The sequence below is a fragment of the Meleagris gallopavo genome, chromosome 19 (genome assembly GCF_905368555.1).
Source record: "Meleagris gallopavo chromosome 19, MGAL_WU_HG_1.1, whole genome shotgun sequence".
NCBI lineage: Eukaryota > Metazoa > Chordata > Aves > Galliformes > Phasianidae > Meleagris > Meleagris gallopavo.
In genome coordinates, this window is record NC_139422.1 from 847179 (window position 1) to 865000 (window position 17822).

The 17822-nt window shown below is 54.2% G+C and overlaps 1 protein-coding gene across 1 annotated transcript in view; it reads right to left on the reverse strand.

Annotated features, from left to right (window-relative positions):
* Positions 1 to 461: 461 nt before the first annotated feature.
* GRIN1 (glutamate ionotropic receptor NMDA type subunit 1) overlaps positions 462 to 17822 on the reverse strand; it is a 31823-nt gene continuing 14462 nt past the window's right edge. The window contains exons 7-20 of the mRNA XM_085239190.1: positions 16479 to 16623; positions 16302 to 16385; positions 14984 to 15119; positions 14564 to 14691; positions 14273 to 14437; positions 14063 to 14181; positions 13639 to 13751; positions 13043 to 13191; positions 12146 to 12303; positions 11818 to 11979; positions 10826 to 10935; positions 9742 to 9887; positions 7041 to 7151; positions 462 to 1572 (exon numbers count right to left, since the gene is read on the reverse strand). Of these exons, the coding sequence (XP_085095316.1) occupies positions 1504 to 1572; positions 7041 to 7151; positions 9742 to 9887; positions 10826 to 10935; positions 11818 to 11979; positions 12146 to 12303; positions 13043 to 13191; positions 13639 to 13751; positions 14063 to 14181; positions 14273 to 14437; positions 14564 to 14691; positions 14984 to 15119; positions 16302 to 16385; positions 16479 to 16623 (1795 nt within the window). The 3' untranslated portion in view covers positions 462 to 1503. The remainder of the gene's footprint in view (positions 1573 to 7040; positions 7152 to 9741; positions 9888 to 10825; positions 10936 to 11817; positions 11980 to 12145; positions 12304 to 13042; positions 13192 to 13638; positions 13752 to 14062; positions 14182 to 14272; positions 14438 to 14563; positions 14692 to 14983; positions 15120 to 16301; positions 16386 to 16478; positions 16624 to 17822) is intronic.

Here is a 17822-nt window from a genome sequence, read left to right on the forward strand (position 1 = left end):
GCAGTGGCTGGTGAGATGGCTGCTGTCATCAGCCCAAGGGGGGAAAGAAAAATATGTCCCAGCAGCCTCAACCCAGATTCCATCAGGATGGAGGTGGGCGCAAGCCAGCTTGCATGGTGCTGGTGTTTGGCTTCAGGCTGGGTCTGTCCCCACAATCTCCATCCATTCTGGTATCCTAGAATAGGAACGCCTCACTCCTCCCAGCCCTCCCTGCAGCTCCTGGCCCTCTCCCTGCTCCATCCCTCCCTGTCCCCCCACCTTTTTTGCTGTGAGCCCTGCAGCAGTGCTGGGTGAGGCTCTGATTCAGCACAGGGCTTCCTGCCAGCTCTGCCGAGAGGCAGAAACAGATGGAGGCACACGGCGAAGCAATAAACCACTCCACAATCCAGTTTAGACTTTACTGAGCTCTTGCAAAAACTTGGTATCAATGTTACACTGACGTATAAAGTCGAATGGGCCTGATTTCTCAGCTGAGTGAGATGAACTTGATGGAGCCACTGCAGCCAGTGGGACAATGCTCACAGACCCCAGCTGCCACCCGAAAATCTTGCTGGCCCTGTCTGCCACACCTGCTTGGCTGGGGCAAGGAGGAGGTGGTTCTCACCACAGGGGCTTTGTACCACATTGCAGGTGGGTTTTCTGCCCTTGCTGCTCATACACACTCTGCAGGCACTCATCCCAACCTGGATGGTGTTTCCTGGGCGTTGGAGTGCCCACGGCTGCTTGAAACACCTGCCTGTAGAAGCTCGGTGCATAGGGAGGAATAGCTCTGAGCAGTCTTGTTTAATCGCCCTTTGCTGAGCTGGCACTCGATTTCCCTTGTTTGTCTCCTGGTCAGGTCAGCTACAGTGTGAAAGTTACGTGCTGGCCACGGCCAGGCCTTGGGGATGCCTTGTGTGCAGATATGGGAAGCCAGAATCCTGGCTAGGAGTTCCAGAGCACCACGTTTGGTCATACCACAGGCACTGAGAGGGGCTGATGGAGGGGAACGGGCGCTCATCCCCTGGCCACGAGAAGCGTGCACATCTCCCAGCCCTGCTGTGCTGGTGGCAGATCTCTGCATGGCAGCAGTCCTTGGCCGCTCCACGAGAACATCGCTGGGATCTGAGAGAACCCAGAGCCTGCAAAGCCAAACGTGGCTGCAGCCCGACAACGGCTCTTCCCTACCACTGCAGGACAGCAGGCACCACGTGCCTTCCAAGTCCTTTCCCCTCGCACGCAGCCAGTCAGTGGCAATACTGATCAACAACAGCACTGGTTGGGAGCGGTTATCTCTGTACAGTGAAGTCCAAACCCTGTCCTGGTTCTGCCGTGCATTTTGGGGCGTGAGTATGGCAGCAGGCCTAGGGAGGGAGGGAGATATACAATGAAGTCACCGTGTATGGATGAAGGATGCTTTACTCCCATCTCACCCTGAAGAACCCATCAGTGTCCCTTGAGAGGCAGTCCTGGCTGTGCCTTCCTACTGTGCCGGGTAAGGACTGATGGCCCTTGGGGAGAAGGTCACACCACAGTGCTGACGGAGGGGTCGGAGAGGTTGAGCTGGCCGGTGATGTCAGTGGGATGGTATTGCTGCAACACACAAATACACAGACAGAGAGAGAGGAGAGTTAGGCAGTCCTGGCACTCGCCCCCGCATCTCCTCACACCTCCTGTGTCCCTACGGGATATCTCTGGGGGTGATGCAACAGCCCCATATCTGCTCGGTGCTGAGGTCCCCTGTGTTCCAGCCTCGTGCAGAGGTCCTTGCAGACACTCTCCGTGCACCCTATGGCCGGATGGGGAGGACACTGGGGCATGGCGTGGTGCCTGGCACCTATGGATCCAGCCCTCGCCTGCTTAGGGGGTGCCACAAGAAAAAGCTGTGACCTGCCAGCCCAGCCCACGGCTGAGCATGTGGCTGCAGGGCATGGCCGGTGGCAGCTCCAGCTGTGCTTTGAGGCCATGGCAGTGCACCTCCTTGCCTGAGTGCCTCTGCTCTTCCTACCCTTCTGTGCAGGTGAGGAGCTGTGCTGTGTGGTTGACTGGCGACAAGCTGTAGCGTCACTTGCTACTGTGATAGTGCAGCCTGTGCAGGAGATGTGGCCTGGATTTGGGGTTCTGCACTCCTTGCAGTGGGGTGCTCAGCCAACACCCCTGGGAAAGACTCCCAGCTGCATCCCCACCAGCAGGGAGAGCAGAAACACCTCTCTAACAGCCAAAAAAAAAAAAAAAAGAAAAAAAGAAAAAAAGAAAAAAAGCCTTTCTCCCCAGCTAGGGGCTTGCAAATGGGCAGCTGATTCCTCCTTGCCTCCCTGCCTCCTTCCTCTCATTCTCCTAGCTCCAAGCCCTGAGTGGTTGGGTGGCACTGATGCAGAGCAGTGACACTGACCCCTCTGTCGTGCTGCTCTTGGGACCTAACGTGGTGCCAGGAAAAGGTCTTGGTGGGTCTCATGTGCTGCTGTGTGAGCCCTCTCCATGGACATTTACCACTCTACCTAGGAGGGCTACAGGTGTGGTGGGCTCCCATGGGCTCCTTGGTCTTTAGAAGGATTTCACAGGATTTAATGCATCCTGTGTTTGTCAGCAGCAACCGTGGCCCCTGTGCCTCTGCTGGTGGCTCTGGCACTGTGGCTACCCTGTGTGGGGAGGTCTGGTGTCCCCTTGAGCACGGCATGGGCTGTTTGGGGTTCTCCTGCTTGGTTTGGGGCTTCACAAGGACCCCAGTGGGAAGCTGCTGGGGTGGGGACCGGAGCTAGCACGATTCCATCCATGTGGTGCATGTGGTGAGGAACATCTCTTGGGATGGCTCATCCATGTGGGGCACCAACAGCTATCAAAATGGAGCCTCTAAGAAATCCCAAGTGGCAACACCTTGGCCATCCCCTGGAGGTGCTGCTCTGCCAATCTGCTCTGTCACCCTGAGGAGCTTTCTGTGGCATTCTGCTGGTCCACCAAAACTACACCTTTTCTAAAGGGGTACAGCCAAAACCTCAGCTGCCGTAGCAAAGCTGAAGGGATGGGGCTGGAGCCCCACCAGGAGGAAAAGGCTTGGAGAGGGGAGAGGCAGGGCGGACGCCCGTAGGAGACGATGCCAGCCTCTGCCGGTGGAAGAGCTCCAATAAAAAAACTATACGGGCAGAAGAAAAGGTCTTTTGTTAAATACCCTGACGCAACCAGGAAAAAGCAGTGTGGGTGCGAATGCGTGTGCCTCTGTGCACGTGGACATGGGGCAGCAATGGGGGGGGCCCGGCGGGGCGGGATGGGACAGAGTGCTCTGCCCTCTCTGCACAGCTCTGGGGGACCCTGACGTCACCAAACGACCTGGGGAGCCTGGCAGGAGAACTGCGATACAGAGTGGGGCTTTGGGTTGAAAGCATATCTCCTCCAATCACAGAGTTATCACAGGGTAACATTCGCGTTTACTTTTTTTTTTTTTTTTTTGTGTAGAGTTCATGCATGCAGTTTTTAATATTAAAAAAAAAAAAAAAGAAAAAGGAAAAGGCAAAAAAAAAAAAGCAAGAAAATTGTCATATCAAAACTATGTTAAAGTAGAACTAATGCTAGAAGCACATATCAGTAATTTAGGGTAAATGATGTTACAGGGATGGTGCAATTATCCCCAAACCAAACATTATAAAGCCAAGAAATTAATTAATATTAACTGCAGAAGAGACTCAAACATGTTAAGGTATGGAAGTGAAGTGAAGGCACCAAAAACTTTAAATGACATCAGGAAGAAAATATAGACAAGAAATCAATATGTCTTTAAAAATGACTTCAACCTAATCTGGGTTCACATGGCAGACCCTGGCTGGTGGAAGATTTTCTGGAAGAATTTGGGGTATCTCTTTTTTTTTTTTTTTTTTTCTCGATTAAAAATTAGGATTCCAGCTAAACACAATCTTGCTGTAGAAAATGTCAACTTTCCTTTAAAAAAAAATAGTTGTATTTGGCCTACGGATGGTTGTTCGGGGCCAAAAACTAGGTTCTTTTTCAGCCAAAAAGCACTTGGTTTTGGGATGGCTGATCTCTCACTGAAAAGGTGACCTTTTCCATGTACCCCCTCCATTCTCGACCAGTTCTGGCATCGTCCCCACGCTCCAGGGGCCCTCGCTTGGCGGTGGCGTGGGACGTGTGCTGTGCTGTGCCTGGGGGGCCCGCGGGCTGGCAGTGGGGCTGTGGGGGCTGATGACGTCTGCAGTGTGGGCTAAGGGATCTGTGCGTCTCGGTACGTGTCTGTACGAAATGTGCCGGCTCGGAAGGTGTCTGTGTGGTTTATGCGTCTCACATGGCTTCTGTGGGGTTGCGGTAGCGTGGGTGGCTGCGATGGATGGCAGTACATCAGCTCTGCGAGTGCTATTCGAGTTGCAGGAGCTGCCTATGGGGAACACATGCATCTCCTCCTGGGGCGGTGGGGATGATGTGCCGCGGAGAGGCTGTGCAGCTCGGGTGATGGTGGGCGCTAGGACGTTCAGAGTGGGGTGGCAGCTTCCCGGGGCTGTCTTGGCTCCATGGTGCCAGCCTGTCTCTCTGGCACTCCTGAGGGACCATTCTGCAGGGCTGCAGAGCAGAATCCATTTTTAAAACTCCCGGCAACGAAAAGGGAAGAAACAAGGCCACCAAGTTTGCTAGCAAGGAGAGCCCATGGGGCTGGGGTCAGCCTGGCCTTCCAGCCCCATGGGCTCTCCAGCTTTGCCCAGCGGAGACCTGGTGTGGACCCGTGGCTCTGCCAAGCATCATCGTAGAGCACCTCACTGCTTTCTCATCTTTACAAGGACCCCAGGCAATGTGACCCCGCATGCTACGACCTCATGGGGCCTTCCACAGCAGGAGGGCTTTGGGGTCTCTGAGCCAGGACTGCTGAATGGAAGCTGGGGGCACCAGATGGCAGGCTGTGACACAAGCTGATGACAGCACCCTCCCGCTGGTCGCTCTCCCAATGGATTACACCAGCGGGCCTGCCCGACATCACCACAAAGCTTGCTCTGCTGCTTCCTGCCTTGGGCCTGCTAGCCTCAGCCTTGACACTTCTTGGTTCAGATCTTGGTCCTGTTGACCTCTTGGTAGCCCAAGTAGCCTGACCCCCTTGGGAACACGTCTTGGGGCCCTTGCCATGGCACACCATGGTATGCAGATGGCTTTAATAGGCTTGTAGACAGCGGGGCCTCATTGCCTATAGCTGCCCCATAGCTGCAGCTGTCACCAGAGTGGCAGTCATCATCTGGAGCCTCTGGTGTAAAGGCCTCAGGCCCTGGGCAGATCAGAGTGCTCCTACCACAGGGTACTGGGGTGACATGGGGCTGTGAACGCTGCACCATGAGCAGGATCAGGCCCAGGATCACTGGAAAGGAAGTGGGGCGATGGAGGAGGTACTGGGTGCCCCATTGATCCTCGTGGAGCAGGCAGGCACCAGCCCCTGGCACTTGGGGAAGGGCACAACCATAGCCAGGGCAAGGGATCACCTCTCCTGGCACTGGCCACATGCCTGCAGTGGACACGGGTCTCCCCAGCTCCCCTCTTTGCTGTGATGTTTGCTAGCCTGGCTGTCACAGGCCAGGACCCCTTGGCTTTCTAAACCTGGGAGACAACATGGGGTTTGCTCCAGGCACCCTGAGGGATTCCCTGCAGGTTTTTTGCCCTAGCTGACCCTTATTCTCCTGGCTCTTCTCACTCCCCACCTTCTCCTCACTGCATCTCCCACCCCATCTCTGCCTCCTGCTCCTGGTCAAGGTCTAGCCACCCAGAGCCTCCTCCAACCATCCTCGGCCTGAGGATATGCATGGATCTGGTTCTGGGAACACTGAGATGTTGGGGCCCCACCAAGACAAGGATCCACACCAGGAGAGTGGTGAGTGAAGGTGACAGGGATGCTCATCTTCCCCGCTGGGTATGAGTACAAGCAAGGAGAGCAAGGAGAGCATGAGTTCCCCAAGGAGTGCTTTGTGTGAGACGGTGGCAGCCAAGCCTGGCAGGGGGCTCAGCTGTCCCTGAGGCCATTTCCCAGGGTGCTGGGGACGGAGCCTGCCCTGGTGCCAAACACAGCTGCTTCCACGCAGCGCCGTGGCTGGAGACCCCTGCGATATCGCACGCCGCTCCCCCCCGCCAGCCTGCTGCCGTCCCCCCGTCCCCGCCGTGCACCGCAGGGACCCCGCTGGCAGCAGCCGAGCGGCCCAGGGAGCGGATTTCGGGCAGCGCCCGCGTCCACACAAGACAACAGAGTAGCCACAGTGCAGAGTGTTGTACGACAGACGGCAACATGCAGAGGGACACCGGCTCAGTCCGACAGACCAACAGCCCAACCTGACGCTGGCGTGCCTGAAGCTCCAGCACGAGCAGACACGTTTGCACAGTGGGGAACGGCTGGCTTTAGAGGCAGCTATTTGGAAACGTTCTCTGGTTACGTGCGAGCAGCGGCACTGCGAGGTGGAAAGCCCAAGTTTGAAGCAAGCTGGGTCTGTAATGACCTCCTGTGCCTCCTCTTTGCTAGAGCAGCTCGGATGCTGCTGCTGATAACCAGAGAGAGCTGTCACTGCGCCAAGTGCTACGTCCCGAATGCTAATAGTCACAAACAAAAATCACATGTAGAGAATGCGACACGCATGGCTCTTGGTGAGGTGACACGGTGCCCAAATTAAATCGGGGTGATTGTTTTAGGCATACAATGACAAACAGGTACAGGAACACTCAGGAACGGAAAAATAAATAAATAAATAAAATGTCATCGGTTTCAAGAGATCAGCACCGGTACGGTGAGCAAAGCACAGAGAGGAACATCAGAAATCATCCAGGCAAAAAGAAAACGGAAACGAAACGAAAACTCGGTTGCATCTCCCAACTCATCACAGGACTCCAAAGCACCTCCTGCCTGCCCTCCAGGATCCCAGCATCCTCAAGGAACACGGGATGACTGACTGACTCACTGACTGACTGACTGGTGACGAACATGAGCTATGCATGTACACTGGCAGCTTCGGGATGGGTGTGTGGCAGTCGATGGGATGGCAGAAGAGAGAAAGAGAGAGAAAGAGAGAGGGCAGAATTGTTCTTCTTCCTCTTACCGTATCCTTGGAGGACCTACGTCTCTTGAAGCTGGAGGCCAGGGTGGAGGTGATGGACCTAAAAGTGGCTTTCTTTTTAGGGTCAGGTTCTGCTCTACCACTTTTTCTATCCTAAAATGAATATGTATAAGCGATTAGATCTCTAGTGTGCTATTGGAAACGCTAAATCTACTTGAATACTGCCCCGTGTCATGTCCTTCATTTGGGTGAGCAGGCTACCAGAGATGTCACTCCCAGTCCTCCAAGGGCCTCTGTGACCCGCAGGCACAGCGTGGCCGCCTCGCTGCTACAGCTACGGGGCCGGCCTCGCGTCCACAGCGCTGGAAACCCCTCTGGGAGCAGCCCTGTGTCTCCTGGGCGTCTGCCGGCAGCCTGCGGCGCTGACCTCGCTTCCTTGGGAGAGAACCTGGGGATGTGCTGCCTGGCCCTTCCCCTGGCCGCCACCGCCAGCCTGCCTACAGCGGGAGGTGGGATGCTGCTCCTGCACTACCAACGCCTGCTCTGAGACTGAATCCTAGCGCCACAAGAGAGAGAGAGGACTGCATCGAAAGAGAAGTCATTGTATGGGCATTCTGCAAAAAAAGGTATTCCAAAATTTAAATGACGCGTTTGTGCAAAGCCGAACGTGGTTGTTGGTGGTGTTTGTGGTGGTGGTGGTTTTGTTTGGTTGGTTGGTTGTTTTCCAAAGTAAAACCAGCTAAAAAAAATAGAAATAAATAAAAAGAAACTGGAAAAAAAGAAGAAAAGGAAAAAAAAAGAAAAAAAAAACGAAAAAAGAAAAGGAAAAGAAAGGGAGGAAGCAAAGCATATTAGCGCTATGATGTCATCAGGGTCAGGATGAACTCAAAGAGAAACAGAACTGAAAAATGTAGCCATTGGAGTTAGCGAGTCGGACCTGGTTGGCGCAGGCTGGGAGCACCAGCCGCCACGGTGCGGGGGCAGCGAGCCGTGGGGACCGGCCGCGCTCGGCGGCGGGCGCTGACAACGATTCCTCCCCAATTGCTTTCGTGCCAATGAGTGTGACCTTGCCGACGGGGGACGGAGTGACCAGGTCTGGCTCTGCTACCGCACGGGGGTAACCAAAATGTATCCCGCTGGTGCGTAGAGCATGCTCGGGGATACATTTGCTCCTCCTTCTCAGTTCTCTCTTTTGCGGACATGCACAAACGGAAAGGAAAGCAAGATGAATGGAATGAAATGTCTTTTTCTTCCATGGCATCTCAGGAAATAGCCATGGCAAAACTGTGATCCCAAAAACCATTATTTTTGTTTGTTTGTTTTAACAAATAAATCTTTCCACTTGCCTACCTTCTAGCAATGTACCAGATACTAGTGCTCTGACGTTTCCTCCTGTGGAAAAGTCTTACAATGTCAAACGGCTCTTTACCATGAGGCTGTTTATCCCCACAGGGCAGCATGCTTTTCTCACAGTCCCACAGACTCTGCCCAAGGACCCAGTGCAGTATTTTCTAGAAGGTTGGCAAGTGAAAAATGGCAGTGCAACTAGTGTGCTCTGTCCCAGCAGCCTTAACCCCGTCGCTGCTGCTGCTTTTTGGAAGCAAAGGAAAAAAAATAAAAAAAGAAGAAGAATAAATAATAATAAAAAAAGAAACGGCTCTTCCGAAACTCGTATCAGTGAACTGAACCCGGCGAGCTCTCAGGATGTAGCAGCCCGGCCTCGTGCTCCCCTCGCTGCCTTTGGGAAGATGACGTTCCTGAGCATCCCCCGCTGCTCCGTGGGGCACCCATCGTTGGGGGCTGTGTGCCTTTCACCACCCAAAGGACGCCTGGCGCTCTGAACGCAGACTTGCTTCCCCAAAGCGGGATACAGCCTGGAGGGTCCACGGAGAGCAGCCAGGTGGTCCTGGTGGTGAGGGCAGGGGAGGCTCGGGGACGTGCCCAGAGCTCGGTGCCAGCAGCAGGTATGTGGCTGCCCCGGGCTCCTCTCACCTGGGGTGCTACAGGGATGGGAGATTCTGGGGGCAGATGTCCTTGTCCCCAAGTGATAAGAGCACACACCGCCTCTCTTTTGGAATTGCTTCGGATGCGGCAGGGGTACTACAGCCCCAAGGGTGGGGAGGGAGGAGGAGGTGATGGAACTCTCCATTCCTGGAGCATTTCTGCACATGGGCAGCATGAGACTGCAGGGATGGGCAGCATGGGACTGCAGGGATGGGCAGCATGGGACCACGGGGATGAGATGCTCAGGGACCCAGGGCAGGGATGCTAGAAGGCTTTGGGGCAGGGATGCTTGGGACCATGGGGAAGGGATGCTCAGGACTGCAGGGAAGGGATGCTTGGCAGTTGCAGGTGAACCCTCCCTTCCTCTGCTGGTGAGCGTGGTGGAGCATATCAGAGATCCTGCATGAAGAGCTGCCAGAAACGCAGCTCTGACACATGGTCCCCAGCAGAGCAAGGTCACTGTCCCCAGCACTGCCAAGGGCAAACCATGGCATTTGGACCAGGTCTCTGTCCTGGACAGAGATGGGTACGATACCTCCCAGGGAGGTGGCGTTGGCCGTGCGTGGCCCTGGGGACAAGCAGGGCCCCGCAGCTCACCAGCAGCCCAGTAACACCCAGGGGAGTTACTGGGGATGGGACAGGGGACCCCATGTTAATCCACAGCTCTGCATTCACTGATTTGGTGAAGGAATGGAAAACGCACCTGTTGGAGATTTGCTCTAAAAACGGTTTGTCCTACCTGCAGGTTTTTCCTCCACACATTAACGGCCGCAAACGCCAGCTGCATCTGCTTCCTCCGCGCATCCTTATGCCTTTTGTAAGCTATTTCTATGAATATTAAAAATATCCCGGCAACAATACCTCCAGCCACCAGCATAAACACACCTGAAATAAGTAGGAAAGTTACAGGGGGCAGTGGGAATTGCACCATGACACTTCATTTCCTCTGCATCGTGCTCAGCGCGAGTGGCATCTGCCAGTCCCAGCCTCCCCACCTCCCCAGTCCCAGAGAGGCACCCACGGGGATGGGCATGGGGTGGTGGGTGTGGGGTGTCTGCATGGGCTCCTTGCAGTCAGGCACCGGAGCTGCTGCAGTGATGCTGTGGATGAGCATGTGTTGCTGGGGGCTGTACTGTGCACTGGGGGCAGATCTCGTTCCCAGGTCTGTTTGCAGCAGAAAATCCCAGCTTTGGTGCTGCTGCTTGGTGTGTTGGGAAACGGAGCATGCTCTGAGCTGCACTCAGCTTGCTGCAACCCTCAGAGGTAGGGATAGTTGGGGATGGCGAGGCAGCACAGCATTCTGAGTCTCAAGGAATAAAATGAAGTGCTCCATCCCACCCTCAGTGGTGCCCTCAGTAGGTGGACACTCCTAACCTTGCACTGTGCTGGCAGGGGGAAGAGAGACCACATGGGGGAACCAAGCAGGCCCAAGGAGAGGAAAACATGGCATCAACCATCACATCAGCCTTCAGCCCCACTGCAGCCAGCTCCCTTCTTTCCCCATCCCAAGTGCTGCTCCCCTCCCTTTGCACCCATTGCACCCCAGCAGCTGCAACTCAGCCAGACTGCAGAGAGGGGAGGGGAAGGACAGTCACAGCGGCCACTGGGTTGAGGAGGCTGCCCAGGGAAGGTGGAGAAAGCTTCGCAGAGCTGTTTTGGATGAGGTGGGATGGGAGCCCACCACAGCAGCCTCCCAGCGCTAGGAAAGCACAAACCCAGAAGAAGCAGAGCTTTGGCCCAGAAGGAGAGCTCAGGAGAGGAGAATGTCTTGAGTGAAAGCAGGCTACCCAGCGAAGAGGAAGAAAGAGGTTTGCAGAACAAACCTGCCATATTTTCAAAGGTGAGTGTTGCTGGGGCATTGCTACGGGAATCACACTCCTGATACCTCACCCAAGTCTTGTCCAAATCCTCCATGAAGCCGTTCTCGTGGGACCTGAAAGCACAAGGAGATGGGACAGTCACAGGAGACCTGGTGCAGGTGGCCGGGATGCAGGCCAGGATGCACACCCTCCGCCCTAGGACCCTGTGCATAACTGCAGCCTGCTGGCAAGCCTATGGATGATGAGTGTGCACAGGGTGTGAATGTGTTTGCACATGTGGCTTTTGTGCAAGGAGACAGGTCCCTTCTGTGAGACTGTATCCCAGCAAGATCCCCGCTGTGAGGTCTGGAACAGCCCAAGGGCACAGCTCTGGGATGGAGGCAAGACGGAGCGCACATCCCACCATGATGCTCCTGCCTCCTGTTCCTGACACATCCCCATGCCCCACTACTGTCCCAAGATGCCTAAAGCTCTGGGCTTTCCCTTCCTATATCAGAAGGGACCAAAGGGCTCCAGGCTTCACAGCCCCATCCCATCCGTCCTGCTGCCATCCTTCAGTATTACTCCCCCATAGGTGGGGTCTCAGGTCTCCTTATGTCACCCCAATCCTGCAGGTAGTTTCATCAACAGATCCTGAACAGACACTACATCTTCCCCTCCTTCCACTCTCTGGTTCCCATCCCCATCACCATAGTCACTTCTCTTCAATGAATGTAGCATTTCTAAACTAACACATGGAAATCCCTTTTTATCCATGAGACCAGGTGCCTTGCGGCACAGCATGCTGCAGACTAATGCTGATAGTAGAGCCTTGAGCTCTGGAGGGGACCTGAAGCATCTCTGCCTAGCAGGACCAGAGCAGAAAGAACAGCCCTGGAGAGATGAAGCCAGGGGATGTGGGGAGAAGTATGCCCCACGGGATGGTTTCAGTGCCTGACACGGAGCTACTTGCATACTAGCACACATGCAGTGTGGGGGCTGAGAGCTGTACGGACTTGAGGATGGCCAGTGAGACGTTCTGCTTCCATGGGCTGTCCTTGCGCATCCCAATCCCAAAGCCGGAGCGGAAGAAAAGTTCCCCTGTTGTCACCAGGTCACACTTCTGCGAGGCTTCAAACTCCAGCACTGCTGAGTCCCAGATGAAGGCGTGGAGCTTGCTGAACACCAAAGAGGACACTCGTTAGGGTGGGCAGCCTGGCTTGTCTGCTGCCACTGCAGGAGCAGCAAGAGGACTACCAGCTCTAAGTTAAGACCTATGCATGAGGATCAGCGTCCTGCTTGCTCCCCCCAGCCCCTGCCCAGCAAGGTGCAGGTGCCACTCACTTGTCTCGCACAGCCTGGATGGCTTCGGCTGCGCTCTCATAGTTGTGTTTCTCCATGTGCCGGTACATGGTGCTCAGCTCCACCTGCCGTCGGAAGTAGATGTCCACCGAGCTCTGCTTCACCGTGGCGTAAATGAACTTATCGGAGGGGTTGCGCAGCTGAAAGGCAATGGCAGAGCTCCTATTTCTTCTGTTCTACATCAACCAAACTGGCACACCCCAAAATTGTGTTTCCTGATTTCTCATCCCATTCAGCAATCTGTTTCCCAGGGAAGATCTCGATCACCTCAGTGGAGCTGCAGATGCCATAGGGGAGTGGATGCTGCAGTGCTCAGGATGGGACAGGGGATGCTCTGGGGCCACAGTGGTGGACAGTGGATGCTCTGTGACAGGGACTCCACGGCACTGAGGATGCAGGAACCCCCCCAGTGAAATGGGGCTGATGATGATGAGGGCAGAAGATGCTGTGAGGTGTGGGATGCAGTGGGCTGGCACTGCTGTGGAGTGCATTCCTGGCTGCTCGGATTGATAGGCTGTGGCTGTGTCCTTGCCAGAGCAGGAAATGGGTTTGAGTCATGATGGTATCTGCTGAGAGTATTGACTGCACCGCAGGGACAATTTCATTAGCTATAACTCATCCATAATGAATCGTTTCCTCGTTGGTTAGTGCAGGCTCTCCAGGAACTGGCAGCAGTTTGGCTGGCCTCGTGCTGTTTCTGGACAGGCTTTTTCTCTGCTGATCCCTGCCCGTGTATTTCCATCCCCACCCAGGCACAGACCCACATTAAATAGGGCTCTAGGTGCTACCAGCCACCAAACCAGGAGGTACACACTGGAGACATCGGCATCTCTGCCTAGAGATGGGCAGGGAAAGGGAATTGAAGCGAGAGATCATTACCCGGGGGTCATTGATGCCTGTAATTCTCTCCTCAGGACGATCCAACACCAGGAAGGCAGCCAGGTTGGCAGTATAGGAAGCCACAATGATCATAGCAAAGCCAGCCCACACCATGCCCAGAATACGAGCAGAGAAACTCCGGGGAGCACCTGGAAAGAGAGAGGAGAGCTCAGACTGGCACAACAAGAGCTTGACTTGCTCTTGTCGACCATCTCGCACGAGATGAATGGCATCTACAGATGTGCTCTATCCAACAGATGTGTGAAGATCTTTTGTGTTACCCAAACAAAGAAAAACATGCATTGAACCCTGCTGGATGAGTAACACCAGGAAAGGGAGCCCAGGAAGAACCTTTCCCATCACTGATGGTGAAGGCTGGCAGGACAGTCCACAGCAGCTATGCCAATAGTGTGCCACCCCCCCAGCAACCCAAGCACCCCTCCAAGGAAGTCTCAGGGGACAAGAGCTGTACTATTTTTCACTGCTCTCCCAGGGCACCGATAAGAGCATGTGGAAAGGAGCACAGGTCCCTCTTGGGTCCCGGTGGTCCATGACAGTGTTCAGGGCAGAGCAGATCATTGCCTGCTGCAACGCACCTTCTCCGATGCCGGAGTTCAGCAGGACTCCCCAGGAGAACCACATGGCTGAGGAGAGTGTCAGGGCATCTTCCTCCTCCTCCTCGCTGTTCACTTTGAACCGTCCAAATGGGCTGGAAAACAAGAGCAAGAGCTCTTCTGATGTCCCTTATCTTGTTTCTCCATGCCTTCTTCCATGCCCTAAGCACTCTGATGCAGCCTTACAGCACTCATCCCTGCAGACCACACTTGTACCCACACTGCTCTTCACTCCTGGCTGGCTCCACAGCCCATATGCCCCTCACACAGCCTTTCATGTCCCCTCTGCTGGCCTGCAATCATGTCTACCTCATGCTAGTGCTGCTCCTATCACATTTGTCTCCAGGATACAGAGACCATCTGTGTGACACCTTCCCTTCACCTGAGTGACCCATGAAGCACTCACCTGAATCGATCTAGAAGGTACAGCATCACTGCCACCACATGCACAGACAGCCCCACCAGCAGCCACAGTGTACTCTGGAAGGGCTGCATGAATGAATCCAGGGTGCTGCGGGGGATTTCCTAGCACAAAGGAGAGAGGCAGGCAGTGCTGACACCCACCGAGGCTGCACCCTGTCCACCCCACCCCTCCTACAAGCAGCCCAGTCCATACCTTCTTCACAAGGATGGTGAGACCCTGGTATTTGAAGGGCTTGGAGAACTCGATGTACTGTGCCCGCTCATTGTTGATGGTGAGGGGAGCTACAATCATATCCGCCTGGCCGCTCAGCAACTCCCCCATCATCCCATTCCACTCCTTCTTGTTGCTGTTGTTCACCTGCCAAAGATCCCGTGCAGGATCAGCCCCTGCCCCATCACTGGCCAGCTCTGCTCCGGAGAACGGCTTGGCCGTGTTTTGACACATGATGTGAAAGAAGTGATACCCCAAGCTGCCTACACTCACCCGCTCTTGGGTACCAAATTTACCATCAGCCACCAGATGAACCTCGTAGGTGAAGTTCATCACACCAGCCAGGCGGATGAGCAGGTCGATGCAGAAGCCGTAGCAACACAGTGCCACGGTGGGCCGGCCTGTGGGCAAGAGAAAATGGGGGGGACACGTGGAAGCAGCCATCTGCCAGGGATCCCATGCAGGAGCCATGGCTCTCCCCAGGGAAAGCAGCCACCTGTGTGGCTTTAGTTTCAAACCATACTGAGGCAGAGGGAATGGGAGCATGTCAGGAGACAGCAACATGGGTTGCAATCCCTCAAAGTAGCCTTGGAGACCACACAGAAGCGAGGCAGCAGGAAAGTCATCTGCTGGGGTCACAAATGTGCCGGGTGGGCTGGGGGTGCTGCTATGCTCACTGCCAGATGGAGTTACCTGGGATGGTCTCGTTGGGCCCTGTGCAAAAGACCTTTTTGACAGGGTCACCATTGATGGTGAATTCCTCCCTGCACGTCCCATCTGCTTGTGTGGGCTTCACATACACAAAGGGCTCTTGGTGAATCGTTACAATCTGTGGGGAAAGCACAAGTATCCAGTTGCCGCCATCCCCTTCCAGAGCTGTCCCCACCTGGATGGAGAGTGGGGCTGCCTTCTCCTGGCAAACATGGCCAGAGTGCCACAGTGCCATCCCCAGTCCTGCAGCAGGACCTGACTTCGGCATGGGGAGACATTCACCTGTCTTCTCTCCAAGATGAGGATCAAACAAGCCAGCCTTCGTCATGTGGAAATTTTTCCCTGTCCTCAAAGTCCTTCTCACCCATTGCCATAAGCGCAGGCTGATGAGAGTCACTGCACTGCTGGGATTCATGCCCTGGCCTGTGCTTTAGTCTCTACCATGTTGCCATGACCAAATGTGCGTCTTCCAGTCCTACCCAGGACATTCTTAGTAAAGCAGCATCCCAGTGCCTCTGCATCACCTTTGCAGGAGTACAGGCTCACAGCCAGGAGTGTGTGATTCACCCTGCCTGGACAGAAGGACTAGTGAAGAGGAGCACTGGCAAGACCAGCTTGCCCAGTCACCAAAGAGGCTCCAGAGAAAAGCATGGAGAGAAAGACAAGCAGAGCAGGCATGGAGGGACATTCCCCCTCTGCCATCTCCAGCTTTTGGCCATCGGCTGTTCACAGATTTCCTGAGCCCAGCTCTGCATCTGTCAGCCCACTTACTCCTTGTTAGCTTGTTTAGTCACCTTCTGAATGTATTTCCTTCTGATCTTCTGGCCTCAGCAGCAAAAGGCTCCAGATTGAAGCCTTGCATTGGCTGTATATGCTGCAATCCTGTGCCAAGTGCCCTCTGACTTCCATGCCATAAGGAACAGCAAGCACCTTCTACCTCCACTCTGTAGCTCTCTCTCATTTCCCATTTCCAACTGTCTCCTTCTCAACCAGAGGGCACCACACTTATAGCTGTGCTCCAGGAGGAAGCTGTGCTCTGCTCTGAACACTCTCTAGCACCTTTGCTAAGTGTCTCTGCTACGGCCTCTCTGGAGTGGAAGGTTCTGGCAGCTGCAGGGGCAGCAGCACAGAATCACAGAATCACAGAATGGCCAGGGTTGGAAGGGATCTCAAGCATCATGAATCTCCAACCCCCCTGCCACATGCAGGGCCACCAACTTCCCCATTTAATACCAGACCAGGCTGCCCAGGGCAGCAGGATGTGGATTAAGTCACAACACCTACTGCCATTTGTTGTTACCTTCAATTTGGTCGACATCTGATAGCCTTGAGGTTTCTCGGTTTCTCCCCCTGGCCAGATTATCTTCCGGTCGTTGGTCAAGACCTGTGATCAGTGCCAGAGGAAAGAGACAGACATGAGGCCATGGGTTGACACCAGCACACCTCAACCCACCTTCCTGTCCAGGCCTGTACGTACATTGCTACCGTTGTAAATCCCAACCTGGACCAGTTTGCGGTTCTGCAGGTTCATGATGCTGTAATTGGCAAACTTCCTGTCCCCGTCCTCATTGAATTCTACCCGTCCGGTGACACCCTCCGAATACTTGGAGGACATTAACACCCTACAAAGAGAAACACAGTGGGCCAACCTAAAAAACCTGCTGTGACTATTGGGAGATCTAAGAAGGGACCAGAAGTCTTTCTCTCAATTGCCTGACATTTTCATGTGCTCATTACCTTACATTATCTTTGATACCTATGATCCATTCATAGCTTGGTGGTCGTTGGTTCCTGATGGATGAGGTTAGTCTGAGTCATGTTTCCTAGATGCTACACTACTACATCTGTTGTCACTGTCCCCTCTTTTCTACCAGATCAGTTCCATTTTCCTATGGAATGATTTAGCCCAGTCTTCTGTACTGCAGAGATCTTTGGGGCACCCTGGGAGCTGCATCCTTATCACAGTTCCTACTGCTTCTGTCTGCCACCAGCCACCAAGCCACCTTACTAATGTCCTATGCACGCACATATACTACAAAGGGGATGACCAGCCCCCAAAACTGGAAAGATGGAAAAGACAGAATGGATGGGGCCACTTGCAATGTGCCATAGAGAACAACATCTAATGGCTCATGCCAAAGTTTGTATCATTGCAGGAGATGCTGGAAACCTTTCCAAAATAAGTTTCAGACTCTACAGGTCCCAGGCTTAACAGAACCCAGAGATACAGAAAGAGCATCCTACATAACACCATGACTGCAGAGAGCAACCCCCAGCATGGGACCCCACTGTTGGCACAAGGTGCCAGTCTGCATGCTGCAGAGAGCAGTCCTCCTGCACAGGGAACACAGGGAACCTCATGCAGAGGGAATTGCTATTTTTTCCAGATTCAGCCTGCAGAAGAGGCCTTTGTCTCTCCATCATCTGCAGAGGTGCAGCAAAAAATACCATGCAGCATAAAGATCAGGTTCTGGATACCACATGCAGCGCATCTCATTGCCCATGGCAGCGAGATCCAACATGTGTGCTCCAATCCTGTGCTATGTGACCTGATCTGCTGCCAAAAACATGGCTCCAGGATTTGCTACATCAGAGACCAGCCTGCCTTGTGGTCTTGTGCCCACACACTCTGCTAGTACTGTCAAATTACCCAGTGCTTGCAGCACTGAGATCTGATCTGACAGACAATCAATCCCCCTATCCTGATTTGGCAGAAAACCTGTTTCTCCTCTTTCCCAAACACTTCATTAAGATCCAGAAATGAGGAAAGCATCCTTCAATGGCCCTATGTCTCTTTTCATGGGCATCACCCCCAGCTTAT